Genomic DNA, 21513 nt, shown 5'->3' with positions numbered 1-21513 from the left:
ACCTTGAGACGTAAAGATATATAAAAAAAATATGTTCTATTTTTTTGCGCTTACTAAAACTTACCCTACGAGAAGTATTAGTAGATATTTATTGTTAACTCTGTTTAAAAAATAATGTTTTGTTATATATTGTTATATTATAAACAATTTCATAAACTTTGTTTAAATGATTATATTGTATTGTGTTAATTTTTTTTATTCACACTTTATTTAGTATTTTAGTATTTCTATTAGCTAAACGGAAGGCCATGTATTGTAATCAAGTTAATCTCCACTGAAATTATTTTCTTATCTGATTGTCCAGGTTTTCTTCAGCCTCCTTCTCTGTACAATTTGTAATAATTTGTGCGCTAATTGGTTAGGGTGATTTTCTAGTTTATTTTTGTGTTTTGTTGCTAGAAGTCTTATCGTTTCTTGAAGTTTGTGTTTCATATTTTTGACAATAAATGTCGTTATAACCCATTTTGGTGTTCATAGCTATTGTTTTTTAGCCTAAGTTTATGCCTTTTCCACCGTCTTGGGGGTGTGGACGGTTGTGAAACTCGCCCTTATTTTGTATGATTTGATATCATTTAGGGACATTATTTTAGTTTTTCGACGTAGACAAATGTTTATATTATCATTTAATTATCTCAGCTGGCTGGTGATTTAACAAAATTATTGCTGATCAAAAAAGTGGAACAATCGTAACAAGTCTTCTCTACTATACTGAAATGAGCGGTTTCGTAAAACCTTTATAATATGTTAAAATAGTTCATTAGTGTTTTTGAACACAACACACAATTGGCCAATTTGAGTTCAGCTTATGAATTTAAATCATTGCACCTAAACTATATACCTGGTTAAATTGCAAAACTTGAATTAGTCCAACTAGTACAATTTGTACGATTTGCGGTATTATAACTTCAATGAGTTTGCGAATTATAATCATGTACTTGATGAAATCTATTATATTACAAGAACTGATTGGTATTATCATCAAGATTAGCCTTATAAAATAACTCATGAAATTTATATCACACACATTATGTATGTTATATGTTTTCAAACATAATTAGAAGTACCCATTTATTAAACTGCTTAGAGCGAGTAAAACCGAGTTGAATTTAGAGCTCCCGAGAGAAACCGATAAAATTATTGCGAACATTAAACGAAAGCGTCATTAATAAAACAGCCAAAAGCACTGTAATACACTATCTTGTGCCTATTAAGATGTGTATATTTGAATATATCGCGTACCCAATTCTCCAGGATGACAAAGTTCCACCGCGTTTGCGGCGTAACTTCGGCGTAGAACCGTAGAACTATCAAACGCGCGCGCTAGCTACGCTTAATTACACAGCTAAATACTGCTAATGCATTTACAACTTCGAGGTAATATTTCGAAATTTAGTTATTGTAATTATAAAATATTATGCAAAATTATCCGAACATATAAGCAAGCGTTTATCTTACAGGGAAGCAAACTTTTACACGCATCGAGCGAAGAATGATTCAAATACCTACTATATTTCGATCTATTTAGACTTCATGTAAACTCGTCAAAAACTGTTTACAGAAGCTCAAATTATAAAGTTGTAAAGGATAAAAAGTCGCAAATGAATGGGTGTACTGTGAAAAGTAGGACAATCAAGAACTATTATGTTAAAGAATCTGAGACAAAAGGAAAACTTTAGTGAATTCTTTCAGCCAATAGAGAACTATTACAATAACACAAAAAAATTACTAACATCAATGTTGATTTCTTTAAAAATAGATTACATTACTAAGTTTTGTGTTGATGCACCTATAACCATAGAAAATATTTTAAATTAGAGGTATTTGGATAGATTATGTAAAAAATCTCTATAACATAAAAAAGGAAACTGAGTACGGTTGTACTACTTTTTTTTCGATCGGTCATGATTTACCAGTTATCTAGGAGAAAAGTAATTTAAATCGTATTTTTTCTATGTGAAGATACTAAAATATTATCCTTGCATACGATTGTGAGTTATAAAATCAAATTATCAAATTAACATCAAATTAAAGGATGAGTGTCACAACCGTCCCTGAGGGTGTCGACGTAAGGCATGTAAATGGATTATAAACAATAGCTATAAACATAAATTTATTTTATAACGTCGTTAATAATAATAATGTGTAACACAACACAAAATAAACATTTAAGCAAAGCTTGTGAACAAAATATAACAATATATACAAAACATGAAAAGAAAAAATCACATATAATAGACAAATTATGACAGATTTAATAGCTGAGACTTAGTATATGGACACATAAACTTTATAAAAAAAAACTACTTACGATAAGTACGAAATTACCTCTTTCGTGTAATGAATTTATTATACGTTTGTTATTAAATCTTGTTGTATGTCCTTCTTAATAGAATGACGAAATTCAAACTTAATTTTAATTAATGAATTACACAAACCTGCATTTAGATTGTGGTTTTATATATTTGAATATTACTTACAATTATTCATTTGAATTTTTTAACATGTATATAATCTATTCATTACAGCAATATTTATTTAATCACACAACCAATTGCACACAGCACACTTTCAACTGATTGATTATTTACTAGTAATTGATATACTAGTATTTAACTGTACTTTTTATTCATTATTAACTAATATTTTATACGGCAAAAATAAAATTAAAAAGATTTGTGTCTCGCATATTTTTCGTAGCATTATTTCTCACCCAACATACTGACCATGACAGGTATAAGAAGCATAACTTAAAAAAAAGTTTTGTACAAAAAAATAATTTTATAATTATTGTCTTGAAAATGTAATATAACCTCAATAATATTACAATCAAATTTATGAAAAAGTCTTGTGTTATTGATTGTCGTAGGTCTAGAAATTAATTTTGAGTGCTTTCGTACGCCATAATGCCTGTCGAGAAATAATCAGATTAGCGCATCTTAATATCTTAACTTTTGATTATTTTAATTATACAAAAATCTTGATTTATGAAGTTATTCCTGGCACCTGAAGTTTAATAAGTTAATACCATATGTATATCTTGGCTTATTTACATAACTAATTTTAACGCTTCCCCTAGCACACAAAACAATCTCTATGCAAATAAACGTTTACTTAAGTTATCAGAAGTGTTTTCATATACTTCCTTGTTAATTTATGTAGAACGTGTTGTGTTTAATAGTCGTCATTCATTTGTTAGTACAATTTAACCTTTCCTTAATCCACGTTGATTCATTCGGTATAATAAGTAAATGAATCATTTTAAATACTTTACGTGACACTATAAATTATAACAGCGTCGAATATTGTACTTTTTACATTACACTATATCAAAATATACAGGTTAAACATCTAATGAATAGGTTATATACAGGTCTTTATTTTGTAGCAATGGATTGGCATATAATTTTGTGTAATCATCAGTGGATATTGAATATTAAAGTTTCATATAATTTTATATACACCAGAGTTATTATTAGCTCTATCATGCATAATAAATTTCATTATATATATATATATATATATATATATATATATATATATATACAATATCAGTTTATGCGTGAGTCAATGTCTAATTTTTGACATTTGCCCTCAAAGAAATTAGTAAACTAGTTAATAATTTATTATTCAAACCATATGTTCAAATAATAAAGTATTTACTAGTTTACTCATTTCTTTGAGGTATTATTTTACATTAATATCAAATTAACTCTATAACTCTATAACAATATCATTAAATGTTATTATCAAATTATTTTTTTATTTTATATCGAAAGTTTCTGTTGTCGGTGTAATAAATAGCAAAAGCTCATTAACATTTTACTTTTAATATAAAGCATTTAAATTTTATTTAACTCAAAAATACATATACAGCTTACATTTGACACAAGGTGCGTTAATTTTTATGCACAATAATTTTTAGTATACTATATTATCAAATTTTATTCTATATTTTTTCTCAAACCAATTTGAATACGTATATATTATAATCGTGACATGATCCTACTCATAAAATTAACTAATTATATTTTATCTTTTAAAAAAAAGAATAATCTAGATTATAGGGAGATTGGGTACGGTTATGCCAGGATACGGTAGTGACAGTCGTCATAAGAGCTAAACTATATTGATTTTGGGATAGGGTCCAAAGGCAGAAAGGTGAGGTATGTTTGTAAGAACAAGTTTCCATTATTGCATTGAATCATCGCTCCACATTTACATGATATATACCACATTGCTTTTAAAGAGTCAAAACAAAGTTTATTCGATCGATTTCTTTTGATAATAGCTGTTGATAGTATGCAGATAGATCACTTTATTTGTTATTTTGTTGTAAATTGAACATTAGTAGTTAATAACCAGCAATTAGGTTTTGTGTAGATAATATAACTTAGTCATAAGGATGATTTATTTTTGAAAATGTGCGTTAGGTGACATGAGGTTGTGGGTCTTGACCTTTTTGGTTGAAGATAAAGAAAAATCTAACTGAACTAACAAAATATAAAAGAGAAAGGAAAAGGAAAATTCACATTCACAACTCTTGTTCACTTTGCTTAAGATTATTTTTGTTATATATTGTTGCATTATATTAAATGTTTATGTTGTGTGTGTTACATATTTGTTTTGATATTTATACCTTTTTAACCCATTTTTACGCCTGTCACATCCGTCTCTCGACTGACACACGCCCTTTTCTCATATGATTTGATTTTATGGCTAATTCATCGTATTTAAAGGCAGTATTTCAGTATTTCACGTAGACAAATGTTCAAATTACTATATAGTTTACCTTTCTCTGGGCTAACTAGTAAATTAACAAAATTTTGCCGATCAAGAAAAAGCAAGACAACCGTACCCAGTCTCGCTGACAGTTGAGAGCTTTACTGGGATGGAATGGAATTACAAGTTTTGTCATTTTCCGAAACTCAAATATTTAGTTTATTCTATCAATATTAGATCAAAATTGTCGATGTACAATAAAATTTTATTATACAAAGTTATTCTCAAACCAGTTTGGATGTATGGCAACCATTTATGGGGTGCTGCTAAAGTCAGTAACTTACAAATAATGCAACGATTTCAAAATAAAATACTCAGACAAGCAATATCCGCGCCAAGGTATGTACGGGCATGGCTAATTCACCAAGACACGGATACACTGACACTCAGTGAAGAAATTAAAAAAATTTTATCAATATTGGAAAGAGTGTATCAAAAATATGATCTATGCGTTATTACAGAAAGTTATGTTATTAAAATATATATCGTGTATCGGTGTGTAAACCTATGCCGTGTAGTTGTAACACTTCGGTTCCCTTGCTCTCGAATGCAAAGCGGGTTCCTCGCCGCTTAATTTGGCTCGGCTCGGTTTAAACACGCGAATGTGCGTGACTGACGTCTCGTTCGGATACTCCATCCCTCGTCGTGGAGCTCCACTTTCGCCTGATTGTATGCACCGCGGCCATTTTGACTTTTCCGTTCGAGTCAAATATTTAGTAGACGTCGTAAACTACCCGCCTGATACATATTTAGATCCATGCATACGTAATTTGATTCGAGCTCAGCTTGAGTTTATTTATGCTTTTCTTTTGTCGGGACATTCACATTTTTTAATTTATATTTTCTATTTTTTCTAAATTATGAAATGTTATGGAAATAGATAAAACATTTTATTAAATTATTGATTCGTTATCTAGCTTATTAATAATCTAGCTTAATCACAGTGAAAATATAAAGTAGGACGTGGCATAAGGTCCAATTTGACTTTCAGTAATTATATTGTGAAATTCAAACAAATTATATCAAAACAAAAAGAAACAACTTTTTGACTATGTTCAGTAAAACTCCCAGCTAATTCATCATCGCAGAAATGTATTCTTTTTGCTGTTTTTCAAAAAATTATCTGGTTCTATTCACCCCATGGATGATTTAAAATAGAACAATAGGAATAGTGTAAAGCACTTCAATGCCTTACTGTTAATTTTAAAGAAATTTTACGAAATAATAGCTACATTATCCAACCAATATAAAATATAAATTTTATGGGTATATTTGTTACAAAGAAAACACGGCATTATCAATAAAATATTGTGAATTTTATATCGAATGGAAAAACAACTACGAGTTGTTTTTTTCAACATGCCCTTGTAGTATACAATGTCCCTTTTCGGCCGACTATTGTAAATTCATCAAATTTATTGAATGTCCTTTAGTGGACAGTTGTAAATAAAAGAGATAATAAAAAAAATAATCATAATGAACTTTGATCTAGTATCTCGTCAGAATTATTCATCAGCACAGTTGGAATAACTATTTATTCATTTCATGTTATATCGCTTTTTTACTTCAATTTACTTTTTTTACAATTTTTTGTTAGTTACACCTTTTCTATTTTACCCCACCCACGTGTAAGCTTTTATAGAGGTTATATAAGAAAACTGTTGAATCCCACTTAAAATTAGCAATATATCTTATAACACAATTAAATAACGTAAACTTAAAAATCATATTGTAAACTAACTAACGAAAGCAAATACTTTTGTTATGGATTTTTATACATTGTCGTTTATCTCCTAATAACAGTATCGTTAGAATCAAGGTAATGGCTAGTTATGCGTTTTTTCTCTCTACTTTCAAATATTGCTGTTAACTTTACTTGTTTTTGAGATATCAGGGGTGGACCTTATTACCTTCCGGACCTCTTTAGGCTCCGTTTGACTCTATATATATATATACATATATATATATATATATATATATATATACATTAAGATTTATATTTGCTCGCGGCTTTTTTAAGCTCTCTTTGGATTGAACCATCATTGAACTCTACTAGCTTTATTCATTAATCGTTAATTTTTTATTTCAATTGTTTTAAACCATTTGATTACTTTTTTGCTCAAAATTAAATATATTTTTTGCTTCATTTATTTTAAACGGCGAGTCTAAAATATAAGAACAGAGTGGATAACCATTCCAACCAACTAGCCAGTAATTTATTGAAGACCCACATCAACGAACGCTTTAAAAGAAAGCGCCCCTTCGATACATCCACATAAATATTGATTATAAATGCAATTACTTTTATTTTCATTTATTTTATTTAATTTATTCATTATTGTTTTAATGTGCTAATTATTGTATTTAAATATTCTACCTATATTTTTTTTTCACTTCATAAGCAAACTAAATTTCTTTTATCAAAATGAAAAAGCTTACTACTGATTAACTTTTTAAAATTAACTTTAAGTTGAAATATCTTAAAAATTACTGAATGTCTCCTTTATATCATGATAGATTGTAATTAATAAAGAGAATCGAAATGAATAAAAAATATATTATGAAATCGCTGAACATGATAAAATGCGTCTAACTTATGCGTATATCTAAAAAAATAAACTAAATATGGAATATACTGTAAACAATTTTTTGGGTAAAATGTAATCGAAATAATGTTGTCAGCGATACCTGGAAAGTGACCTTACTGTGTTTCATATTATTTTTGCTTAAACCTCAGTATAAATAAATGAATAGCCCCACCGTAAAAACAGTGGATCACGGCTATGTAAGATTACAGAAGAGGAGAGTTCCGTGCAGGGGTTCGCTAAAAAGTAAATTGCGCAAAAAATATTTATGATTCACGAAATAGCTGTTACCACAAATATTAGTCTGATATAATTGGTTCGCAGCTCCGTACCTATGTAAATATGCATAAGTTGAAATGTGCCTATTTGCACGCCTCAGTGTACTTAATGCTTGTTAATTAAGCCAGAGCCCACTTCTAGACTAGAGATGCTCGCGTAACGCGCTGAAATTACAAAATAATTAGTCGCAAGGTTTTATTCCATTAGGCTTCGTGGCGCATGTAAATTGCTGTAATTAATTCGACTATTAGATGATGATAATCGGGTTCAACTCGCTGTTTGTACAAGTAGCATTTCTTTCTGCCGGAAATTCAATGACATCTGCGCCCCGGTTCCAGAAACCTCTTTGTAAATTACATTTGCCGCGAGAACTGGTGAATTACTTATTAGCTAAGTGTGATCTGGAAGCATTTGACAATTAGTAATTTTTTTCACTAGGATAATCTTGTTTTAGTTCCAGCTTTTGCATAACCTGATCTCTATACCATTATACGAATAGCTACTTTTTACTACAGCTTCAATAAGTATTGCATCTGCAGTCTTATACTATTTTCTTAATTAATGAACAAAAATTTCTTAAATAAATATATATATATATATATATATATAATAAAGGAGAGTTAGGATCTTATTGTATCAGGGGTAAATAGTAATAGGCGTTTTTCAATAGAATCTTGAACTATATTCAAATATTTTTGTCTCGTTTGGTCATGTAAACCGAGCTCCATAATATTGTCATACCTACTGTTCCATATGCCAACTCAATATACAGAACTATGCAGGTCAATCATTTGCATCGTGTAACATAAAATTTTGTTATCAATTTATTTCGGTTTGCGTTATTATTATTGACTAATTTTGAATTTTATACATCTTAACTTTCTTCAAATTTATCAATCTTCGATAATGTGTAACAATGTTTGTGATTGTTAAATCAAATCAAAATTGTAAATAAATTTAAAAAGTTAAAAACAAGGAAAAAATAAAAAGTAATAATTGTGAACAAATCAACTCCGAAGTGCTCCAATTTACGACTTTGTTGCCATCGAGAGACTTTTGCCACTTTGATCATGGTAATTGTTTTGTTTTTTACTTATTAATGTATTATTACCCAATTTAAAATAATATTTAAATCTAACTCGACTTGAAAACATAGTTAAAGAATATTATTATTTTATTATACTGTATACAGTTCACTTGTATATAATTTAGTCTTTGTTTTATTTGCAGTATTTTTAATTTATTGTAAAAAACAGGTTTATCTACTTTTACTAATGTGCAAATTTTGGGCTTCTGTAATTCTATATTTGTATACATGTTCCCGAGTCTGTTACAATAGTTTTAGCATAAATTATTTTTATTTTATTTGTTTGAGGTATTGCATTAACAACTAGTGATACTTTTTTGTTTTATTTTGTCTGTTGCTCACGTTTTTATCAAAGTTTTTTTTTAGTTTTTTACTAGTTTGTAATTACTAATGAACATAATCAGGTGTATCTTAGATAAAGATGTGCTGATTTGTCCAAAAAGTAATATCCATTTGTGAAACACGTAAATTTAGTCATGCTAATTTTAATTATTCTGATTTGGCTGATATCTTAGGGTATTAGAGCTCTACGTGTGCTTTGCTGTTTGATTAATTGCAATTACCATAGTTCACGACCTAAAAGATTGATATATGATATTACGGAACACACGCAACTTATTTATATTTTAATAATGATATTACTAGTAAGAAAGTCTCATTCATTGAAAAATAACATTTTGCATATGTTTATAATTTAAAATATATTCTGCATATTATTAAATTAACATATTATTTATTCATATTATAATATAGATTATCCAAATACTGCACTGATTCAAAAATTAATTATTCGTATTCTTTCAAATTGAATGTGTATGCTTTACAAGCCAACTATAATTTATACATAGTTATATATATTAATAAAATACGTCTATTATTTATATTTTTACAAAGTTTATTCAATTGCATCAATTCAGAGAATTCAATAAGAAAAATTTAGTACACATTCTATGCAGGGAAGACTGGGTACGGTTGTGCCACCTCTTTCTTGATCAGCAATAATTTTGTTGATTTACCAGCTGGGAAAAAAGTAAATTAAATGGTAAATTGAACATTTGTCTACGTGGAAATGCTGAAATACTGTCTTTAAATGCGACGGATTAGTCATAAAATCAAATCATACAAGAAAAAGGCGAGTGTCACAACTGTCCCCAAGAACGGTTGTGATAGGCATAAAAATAGGTTAAAAAATAATATCTATAAACACCAATATGGTGTTTTTACCAATAACTACTTTTATTGTCAGAAATATATAAAACAACACAACATAAGCATTTAAACGAAGGTTATGAAAATAATATAATATATAACAAAACATATTATTTTAAATCAGAAATATTTGTGAAATATTTTGTTTTTTTTTAATAAATTTTCATTTCCCTTTATTTTTCGTATTTTGTCTTATTGTTAGTTAAGATAGATTTTTCGTTATCTGTCAATACCGTGCCCAGTGTCCCCTATTACATAAATTTTTACTATTACTAGTAATAGTATACTTAATACTGAATAATTTTACATTTATTATCATTTTTGTCATTGAAATTAATTAAACAGTTCAAATTAACAAACACTGACAATTTTACTTGAAATATTAAAAGTAATATATTGTATTTGCAGTTAAATTGCAGAAAGATTGATTTGTAATGCAATGTAAATTTGAATTGAATTGATATTTTTATCTGTACTTCAAGCTCAAATGTATTGAAATTATTGCCAATTTCAATAAAAGTATTAGACTATCTCATATAAAATGTTATATGCGTAATAAATAAAGAAGTTAAGTATGTCGGATAATTTTTCATAGTACCTACAAATAGCTATCTTAATATATACTATATATATATATATATATATATATATAGTTCCACTGTTTTATGTATATATATATATATATATATATATATATATATATACATAAAACAGTGGAACGAATATTAAATGTTTAATATATAGATATAAATATATATACATATATATAGTGAAATCACACTCGTAATACAATTTCCAAACTAACAACATGTTCGTTTGGAATAAGCATTTTATAATAAAATATATCATTTATTTTAATTTTACAATTTTTTTAAATTTTTCATAACTGTACGTTTCATCAATTTTTTATTTCACTTTTATTTATTTTTTCGTGCAATTTTGTGTTTTTGTGTTGTTTTTCAAAATTTATTTGTATGCACTGAAGATGGGTCAAATAAAGACCCGAAACGTATGTTTTTAAAATAAAAACATTTTTCATTAAAACTGTTTTTTAATTACTGGATGGATGCCCAAGAAACAATTTTATTATATATATATATATATATATATATATATATAAATTTGTTATTTTATTATTATATTTTATATAAATATTATATATCATATGCATATAGCTTTTATTGGATCGTTCACAATATTGAAACATTGAATTTCCCTGGAGACTGCACGTCGTTTTGCAACTTGATATGTTATCAATATTCGAAATAAATATATGACTGTAAAAATGTACTTAAACATCAATTCTATATTTTATTTAAATATTCTATCATATTATATGCCATTGATCTTATTCTGATAATTTCTGAATAATCAAGATTATAGGAGGAACTGAAGTCATTTTGCAATTGATGAACAAATTAAATTATGCACTTTGAACTTTTTGTATGTAATTATAGATAATGATTATGTTATACTTTTTTTACTAAGTTTATCAAAATGAAATAATTTATCAAACCTTCTTATAAATTTAGCAGGTCAGCAATAATTAAATCAGAACTAATTAAATCTCATTAATATTTTAATCGCATATCCATAAGTCTTAGTTGCTTCTATCTTGATTTGTCATAATAATATAATTTAATTTTGATTTATATATATATATATATATATATATATATATATATACATATATACTTTTCATAGTGAAAAATTATCCAGTATGCTTGTGGTGCATGAAATTAATTAAATAAATTTTAGCTGATTGTTAAAAATCTACTGATATATTGTTTATAGAAATAGGTCGAATGTACATATATTTAGATAGAGCGCAATCCAATCAAACTTCGTATGGAAAGAGCATGGAAAAAATTTTGAAAATTTAAATACTGATATATATATACTGATAAAACTATAAACTATTTAAACAGGCATCAGAAAACTAAATTTTTGGGCCATTAAATTCACTTTTAAAAAACAAAATTTAGTTTTCTTTATCTTCGTATCTCAATGGATGCCTGTTTAAAATTTTTATAGATTTATTAATATATTTATCACCATTCGAAAAAAATATCATATATATATATATATATATATATACATATATATATATATATATATATGTGTGTGTGTGTGTGTGTGTGTGTGTGTGTGTATGTGTGGGTGGGTGTGTGTATGTTTATTTGAGTAAAATATTAAATTGATGCAATCAATTTTTTTATTAGTTTTATACAATTCTGTAAGTTAAAATTTCTTAGCGATAATCTATGATTTTTTTTAATAAAGTTAAATAGAAAGTTGATAAAATGTAATTTCTTAATTAATAACCTTCTGAAAATATTATAGTTATTATAATAAACATCTTCAGAATCACTTGGATTAAAACGTGGCATATTGACCATTGAAATTTAACGCTGAAAATGAAGAAACTTCAAGATTGAGTAAAGTTAAAGAAAAAATCAAGAGTTTTCTTATTAAGTCTGATCGGGGTCAAATTGACTCTAGTAGGGAGTCCGTTATTATTAGCGACTCCCTAACGGAGTCAGATTCACTCCTTTAAGGCATACCTTCAAGACGTCGAATTACAAAGAAGATTGATTATCAAACAGAAAAGGAACCACGAGGAGGATTGAAGATTTTTAATTCATAATGAATATTTCTTATTTTAATATACTATAATGTTAATTATGATAATATCGACTTGCGTACTAAATTTAATTTTACAAGCTCTTATATATTATTTAAGTTCATTTAACTAGGGCTCGATAGAATGCACTTTAAAATCTATTTACTTGATTATGATATATTAATTTAAATAATGTCAACATAAGCAACATGTTTAAATAATTGCACAAAACGTGCTGTTTTTAGTATTTTGGGTAAAATATTTTCAATATTAATATAAAATTTTTATTTTAAACTTTTTCCAAACTTTGTACATTTTACTTGATTTCTAGAGTTGTTAAGCTACTAAGAATTTTTAACTTTTATTTTATATATGTATTTGATATAGATTTATGTAATATATGTGTGGGTGTCCCAGACCTTGACGTCAAACCATAACTGTGTGATAGTATTGACCTTAACTGTCCTGAAAAAAAAATAGAAAAAAAATATCTCACGTTTAGAAATTATGAGCTTTTAAGTGTAAGCTTTTGTGAAGTTATGATCGTTTTTTTGTTATTGTGGTTAATTTTAATCAATTTTGATCATTTAAACTTTGGAACTGTAACCGTGAATAACATTTCTAGGACTGCAATCATAAACATTAACACAATTGCCTCAAGTTTTTAAGAGTTAAGACTTTTTGTTGAACTATAAATTTAAAAATATTAAAATCAGTCGACTTTGAGAGGCCCTCTTTTAATTAAAATGTACTAAAGTGTGCTAGAAATTTTCATCAAAAGTTGGCGCATTGAATCAGGATTGTAAAATGGTAAAAAACTTGATAATTTTATTATTTAAAAATTTCGAATAAAAAAATTAAAACCTAAAATTAGCATGAGTTTTGCTAGTACATTTTAACAGTTTGATTAAATGCACTGCACAAACATACTTTTGTTATAGACATGATTTTACTACTATATTTTTTTAAGAAATATTTAAATTTCTATCACCAATAAAAAATTATTCAAATAAATTTCTCAAAAACGATCGCATAAAAAAAATCAGAAAAGTTTTATTTTTTAAACTCCTAGGTAAAACTGATTATAGTAAATTATTTTTAAGCTTTATGCTTTTGCTCACTTTTTAGGAATAATTTCAAACTTCTAAAAAATTTTAGTATCAATTATTGGAAGAACTTAAGATAAGCATTAAAGGAATAGAAAATATGTTATTATTTATTGATGCAAAGTATTTATTATAATATACATTATTTTTTTATAAGTCAATTTGTCATTTTCTGAATATCATTTTTTATAAGTATAAGCTATTGCATTATGATCTCTGCACTAATGTTTAATAATAGTTAATAAATGGAAAACAAGTCATTTGCAAAAGACTTAATAATAATTTTAAGTTTTTGTTTTCCATTGGGTACTTGATTTATAATCATTACAATATATTAATAAATTTGATTGGTATAAAATAAACAAGATGATCATAAAGTTAAAATATTAAAAAGATATCAAAAGTGATTATTTGAGAAGTGGCTGCGTTATATTTTATATAAGTTTCATCTCATTTTTATTAAAAGAGAGAAATCTTGAAATTGTGTTCTCAAACACTTTGTTTTTTAATTACTGCCGTATAATAACTTCTTGCTTTAACTTTAATATTAGACTCCCGAGATATACAACTTTGAATAAATGAGCCAGGAAATTAACATTAAGCGTGTATAAACTCAAAGATAAACTTAAAGAATTTATACTTTAACTTTTGATGCATTATCCGGTAACTTCACAAGTAGCGCTTGACATTATGCAAACTACTTTTGACCCACATAAAATTAACTCTCAACTAATTAAAATGTAAAGAAGTGTCGTGATGGGGATAGAAATTGGAGTTTGGATGTTCGAAAACACATCAAATGAATATACACAAATGAATGCACCCAAACACATAGGTATATAATATATATGTATATATATATAATATATATATATATATATATATGACTTTTGTTTGAGCAAATATATTGTGAAAACCAAACCAATTATATCACAACAAACAAGTATCTTACTATATTCAGTAAAACTTCCAGCTTATACAAGATCGTAGAAATGTGATTTTTCTGTTTTTTTTCAAATTTGTCACCTGGTCCTTTTCACATCAATGGCGGGGTAAAATAGGAAGCCAGGAGGCAATCAGGTCCAATGTTTTATTTTTAATTTTAAAAAGATTTTACGAAATATTAGCTTCAATATTTACCCAATGCAAAATATAAATTTCATGAGTACTTGTTTTACAGTGATAACACTGAATATAACCTTGATCTGGTATCAGAAATAATCACCGGCATAGTTGGAATAATTATTCATTTAACTTATCTCTTATAAAATTAATTTTGCTAAGTTATGTTTTTTATTTACTAACTTTTATTGTTTACAGCTTTGCCAGAGTAAAGGTTCAGTCACTCCTAACTTAAACAAATTTTTATAATTCATTTACATTTTGTCTGTAATATTTTACGATGTGAGTTTAGACAATAAACCTTATTACTAGGCAAAGATTCGTTCATATCGTGAAATAAAAATTTCAAAAATTAATAGCAACTAATTTTGCATTTTAAAAGAAACTTGCTTTGCAGATAGAAATAAGCTTGTTCCATAGATCGATACCTTAACTAAATAGCTCTATTTCTTACTAAGTTTCAAAACGATTCAAAATAACTTGAAACGCGAAGAAAACTTAAAATAAGCAAATCGGATTATCTGTTGAAACCCTAAATGTTGTCCTTAAAATGTTAATATATTTATTCTGTACTTAATATTTTTATGCATCATTTGCATGTTTCAAAAATGGACAGAAGATGTATACAAAATAGTGTAGAAATAATTCTGTATGTATATATATATATATATATATATATATATATATATATATGTATATATTTATATATTAGAGTATATTATGTATATATATTCATCCACCTATTAGACATATTCTGATTGACATGTTTCGAATTTGTTATTAATTTGTGATTGTGGTCTAAAGAAGACATTCAAAAAAATGATTTTGAACATAAGTATTTATTTCGAAGTTTTCGGAACCATAAATGTAGTATAACTATCATTTGGTTTTCTGAAACTCTAATTATAAACAAAATTTGTTTTCATTGAAATTTTTTGTTCGAAGCACTTAGATTTTCTAATATTGTATTAAATGCATGCTCGGGTATATGTGTATGTTCATTTCAATCTACAAATTCGCTTTTATGTATATATTACTAGTATTGATTTAAAGCTATCCCCTAAGTGCCTAAATTTTCTTTGATGTCCTTCAACAAGTTATTGACACTAGGTTCGCTCTTTGTATGGATATCAACATAAATAGCCACTCGAAATTCCATCAGTATACAAAAGTTACAGTTTCGGTGGGGTATGAATTTGCATTAAGGAAAAGCGAAGCTTTTGTGTTGAAAGACTAATGAATGAATCAAGACTTCAATCAATCAAACTGCTATTTTGATCTATTATTGAATAAATTATTGCAAGTTCATGGGATATGAAACATAATGTATTTCATAAAGGATAAACAATAAAGAGGAGAGTCTATTATTATTATATAGTTGCATTTATGTCTATGAAAAATTATTTAATTAATTACTATGATTTTATGCTAGTATTCTAAAATTCAGTATTATACACAATTAATATGACATTATTGAGATAACTAAATAATGCAAAAATCATCTTCTTCTTGAAATTGTAACATAATAATTGTGATACAAAAAGTAGGAATTATTATTAGCCATCAGTTCAAGAATACATTTTTAGTATTTTTTTCTTTATGTTTTATATCAATATTTGTAAATATTATATTCTATAAAAGATTCTCGTATAACACGATAGTTACGTTCCAAAAACTAGCGTGTTATGCGAATCCGTGTTATCAGGCATTAGTTACCAAGTCGAACATAATCATCAAAATAACACCTAAAATAAAATTATAATTTTAAAGAGTAACGAATGTTAGAAATTGGGTACTAAGAATGGTGATGGTGCTAAAGATGATAAAGATAGCCATTATTGGTTAGACACAGTTGGTTTTTACCATTTTGAGCAAAAATGTTGGATTATTTTATCTTTCAGTTATTTATACATTTCATATGTCGATCTTTGTTAAATTGTAACGAATTAATAATTTTGTATTTAATTATTCCTGTGTGACAGCTTTTCAATTATAAACGTTTGCTTACTCAACTAAATATACATTACAACTACACAGTACAACTATAGTTCTATTTAACAGTACCATAAGATGTAATTTTTCAATTTCAATTTTTTATTTTGTATATTTTTTAAATGTGCTACAATTCTATATTATTAACTTCCCGTAGGGCAAGTTATAGTAATCGCAAAAAAATCGAAAATGAAAATTTTTATATATCTTTACGTTTCAGAGGTTTCTGAACATTTTGGCATACCTTAGAAAAAATGGATGTATGTGTGTGTGTGTGTGTATGTATGTATGTATGTATGTATGTATGTATGTATGTATGTATGTATGTACGTGTGTGTATGTATGTGCGGATACAAATTTTCGTCGACGATTTCGGGAACACGGATCAACCGATTTGAATAATTCAAAAAACATTCGATTCGTATTGATAAGGAGACGTGCTGATTAGCTTTTGGCGAAGGCAGGTCCAGCCGTTCCGAAGATACGGGGCAAAAAGTGCCAAAAACGGTACCTCCGTTTTTAAGAGAACGGAGCGTCCGATTTGAATAATTCAAAAAACATTTTACTTGTATTGACAAGATGTAGAATTGATCAAATTTTCATGGAGGCAGGTCTAGCGGTTTCGGAGATCTAATGAAAAAAGTAAAAAAAAATGCCATTCGGCGGTTAAAAATGATCATTAGACATATGCACATCAAATTGTCAGATATTTTATAGAGATTTTAACAATAAGTATGATTTTTTTTTACATTTCTGTGGGTTCCGTACCAATGCTTATGCGTTAGACGGCGGCGCGGCACCTGCGAGCTTTGACATTTCGTCTCTATGCAGTTCAAGCAGTGCGATTGCTTTGAAAAAAAGTTCAGAATTTTCAAAATATGTCAAAATGAAGAAAACATTTTTTTTTTTCAAAAAAATTTTTTGTTTTAAAAAAAAAAAAAAATTTTCTCAAAAAAAAATTTTTTTTTTTCAAATAAAAAATTTTTTTTTTCAAAAAAAAGTATTTTTTTTGTCAAATTTATAGTTTCTCAAAAATCTATTTTTTTCGAAGTAAAATTTTTTCAAACATGTTAATCGTTTTTGAAAAAATAATAATTTTTGGTACGGGAAGTTCCAGCAATTTGCCTTAAGGCACGATGCCCTAATTGCCTTAAGACAGAATTCCACTTACAGCTAGTTAACGACTACTTTTATTCATTTTAGTATAACATAAAGAAGCGTGAGGAAGTGGTCGAAGCGATGCCACAAGAAGAACCTAACCCGTTGATGCGCAAGAAGAAAACTCCCGAAGAACTAGCGCGGGAGGCGGAACAAGAGGATGAGGACGATTTTACCAGTAAGTTTACCCAAATTACCATGTAATTGAAGGAAAAGATATGCTATAATTATTTTGAATGTATTCCCTAAATTTCGGTGTATAGTGCAGGCTGCTGCCATTAATGTTTAACTTATTTTAGTAAGTTGTAATTTGCACTGATTACTTCCATGAAAATGCCATTTTTAATTATGACCTTATTTTTCAAATTATGCCCTTATGTTTACTAAATCTCTTCACAAAAAAAACTGTGAATCTTGTTTTAAATTCAAAGATAACAATTTAGACGTAGACACGAAAACAGTTCACATACAATTCAATGACTTATAATATTAAGCACTTTAAAATGTGTTACTCTTAAATTTAACTTTTGTAATTTATATTTTATTTTTCACTATAGTCTCATTCTATCTTACAATTATTTTGATACACTATTTTTTGATATATTATTTATTTTATTTGTTAAATCCGCGGTTTGCAACCTTAACACCCAATGGCGTAACTACTAGAGCTAATTAAAATATGATAACAAAAAAACTAAAAACAGAAGGGAAAAAACTATAAAATATAGCAAAATGAAAGTTTAAGTAAATTTACAATATTAGGTCTTCAAATATTTTTCTTTGAAACCCGGTCGGCTGGCTTTCCACGTTGACTTGACTTGCTATTTGGTTAGGACTGACTTCTACTCAGTTTTATATTATTTTGCAATCACAATTTCAATAAATGCACATTTTAATGAATTAATTTAAAATATTAACCCTCTATGCTGCGAATTTTTGTTTAACATCGAAAAAAATAGATAAACAAAAAATCTGTATTTATGAGCCTAAATTGCTTATTAATAACAAACAAAAAATTAGGTATAAAATTTTTTTTGATATGATTTAATTATGTGACTTTCAGGTCACAGCTTCCTAATATATTGCACATCGCACTTCTGTGTATGAAAATGTTACCTCTGGTTGAAAAGCCTGGCAAAAGTCATAAATATTGATATTGGTTATCTTGACAATATCATAGAATTAAGATTTATTCGTCAACTCACAAAAAAACATAATTATTTGGTAAAATAAGGAAAATTTTGAAACGTGACCTTAAAGTTACGCGTATGCGCGGGCCCGTAGAGCGTTATTTGAGCTTATAGTTTAAGTATTTTTTTTTAAATATCTATAATTATAATATTTTAATAGTTAATAACTGTGTAATTTTATATTTCCAGAACTCAAAAACTCTATAGAAACCCAAGTGAATGAAATAAAATCCCAGATAGAAAGCAAATGCGTCATGCAGTGAACGTTAACCTCAGCATTTTTAATTTCGACGTCGCCAGCCGAACAGCAATAACAAGACTTAAATTCTATTTCATTTTCTACTTATTTTAAAGATTAGAAAACGACAATGATGTACCTCAAAGGTAAATCGCATAATTGTTTTTTTTTACTTGGGACGATCTAGAAACATCCAGGAAATGAAGCTGAAACTAGAGACTAAAGTACGAGTGTATTGAAAATTCTGTATTAATTACAGATTATGTATCAAAAATGAGGGGCTTGAATAAAACTCGAAAATGTTACAATTTTTTTTAGAAAAATGTCACAATTGTTGAATTTTTTTTAATAATTTGGTGCGTATGCATTTTTGTTATCGAAAACGTAATATATGTATATTATCTAATACCGCATATGAATAGATGACATTTTAATCTTCTAGGTGATTTAAAATAAATTGTAACATTTGTGAGTTTTTTGTGATCAGAAAGTTAAAAAATCTCTGTGTGTACACTCATTCTGAATGCTACAGGATATGGTGATAAATGATTAAAGTTGTGCTTTACTTTTATTCAAAAAAATTTAAGCAAAATGAACTGAATTTATTTGTTTTACTTTTTCAATGGTTGGCTGCGATAGAAGTTGCTAATATAGTAATTATAAATAAGGTGTTTATTTTAATATTAAATATTGTAAAAATATTATAAATCTTAGAAGAGTGTCGACAGTGATATATTTAGAATATAATAATATACCATTTTAATAATCAAATTAGCCAGGAACATAGACGACTATCTAGGAATCGATTGCATTTTCATATTGTTATAGCATTTAAAAAGAATTGTAAAAATATGATCTTTGTTAATTACTACTTATGTATCATTTCATAATTTTCATTCCAAAGACAAAATGACGTTGTTTATCTTAAAGCACATATTGAGGTTTTGAATCATATTGTTGTCATCCAAATTCCTACGTATTGTTTGTCAATGTGGCTGTGTATGTTGTTTCTCTAAAAACTTTCCAATGGTGTATCTCTGTATATAAATGTAACTAATTTATTGTACTTTTTACATCGTTGTTAAAATGTTATAATCATTGCATATTTTTATTCATTTGTTAAGAAGCCATCTAAAATATAGGACGATGGAAGACAATGAATAAAAACATGCGATATATTTTGATCAATTTTTAATACATGTCTTAATGTCTTCTTTTATCGCATTTCCAAATCATCATCTTTAAATGTATTCCTGAAAATATTGACATTTCCATTAAACTCCTGCACTGTCGGCATTTCTTGCATTTCTTTTCTATAGTACATTTTTTATTCTTTGGTCAATGACAATTACCAATAGTAGTCAGTATTACATTCCAATATTTATTTAAACAATTGCAGTGATGTTAGATTAGAAAATATGAATAGATTGGACAATTTTCATGTAGCAGAACTTCATAAAAAAATGACTGAACAATTATTTTTTCTAGGGTTCTGCTAATTGTTATTTATTAAATCTTTTCACTAATTTTTAACCTGACATCATTTTTACGCAAATGCGAAATTACGATATTAAAAATCTATCAATTTTATTTCGCGTGATGGTATGACGTAAATTTCAAGCCAGTTAACAAATATTCGCAAACAGCACTAGCCGATGTATAATATGTTTTTGAAAAAAAAATGTAATTTTTATAAACACGAGCAAGTCTAAAGTATAATCCTAATTATACGATTTAGTCAACAATATAAGTGTCAATTATTAAATGAAAAGAAATGTTATGAAATAAATTTATATAGAGTTTTAGAAATTTAAAAATATCTATTAGTTTTCCTTTCACTCTATATACATAGCTCTAAAATTCTATTTATCTAACCATGAAAAACAAAACCCTTGCAATTGTAGATCATTTAAATTTTCTACAATTCTTTAACTCTTTCCATATCTACTATCTATTCATATCCTAATGCCTGATAGTAACGTGGGTCAAAATCCTTGTTGTAAAGTTGTAGACTTTGCTGATACCATGGCCGATTCCAGATCCTGAATCTTTATTGTCCCAAAGAATATTCCCTGTCGATAATTATAACCACATCATAAAACATAGTCATTGTTGCACCTTTGTGTGTTTTGTAAACGTCTTGAC

The 21513-nt window shown here is 27.2% G+C and overlaps 1 protein-coding gene across 3 annotated transcripts in view; it reads left to right on the top strand.

The window, feature by feature from the left end:
* The window catches only part of LOC113378721 (complexin), a 548906-nt gene extending 528256 nt beyond the window's left edge, over nucleotides 1-20650 (top strand). For all 3 annotated transcript variants that reach the window (XM_026619288.1, XM_026619289.1, XM_026619290.1), the window contains 2 exons: nucleotides 17986-18118; nucleotides 19320-20650. In XM_026619288.1, the coding sequence (XP_026475073.1) occupies nucleotides 17986-18118; nucleotides 19320-19393 (207 nt within the window). In that variant the 3' untranslated portion in view covers nucleotides 19394-20650. The remainder of the gene's footprint in view (nucleotides 1-17985; nucleotides 18119-19319) is intronic.
* The last annotated feature ends 863 nt before the right edge of the window (nucleotides 20651-21513 follow it).

Source organism: Ctenocephalides felis, unplaced genomic scaffold, assembly GCF_003426905.1.
Source record: "Ctenocephalides felis isolate EL2017-DRISC unplaced genomic scaffold, ASM342690v1 CF-g0.4_SCAFFOLD_01886, whole genome shotgun sequence".
NCBI lineage: Eukaryota > Metazoa > Arthropoda > Insecta > Siphonaptera > Pulicidae > Ctenocephalides > Ctenocephalides felis.
Note: the sequence above shows the minus strand (reverse complement) of the source record. Positions and strands in the feature narration are given on the sequence as shown.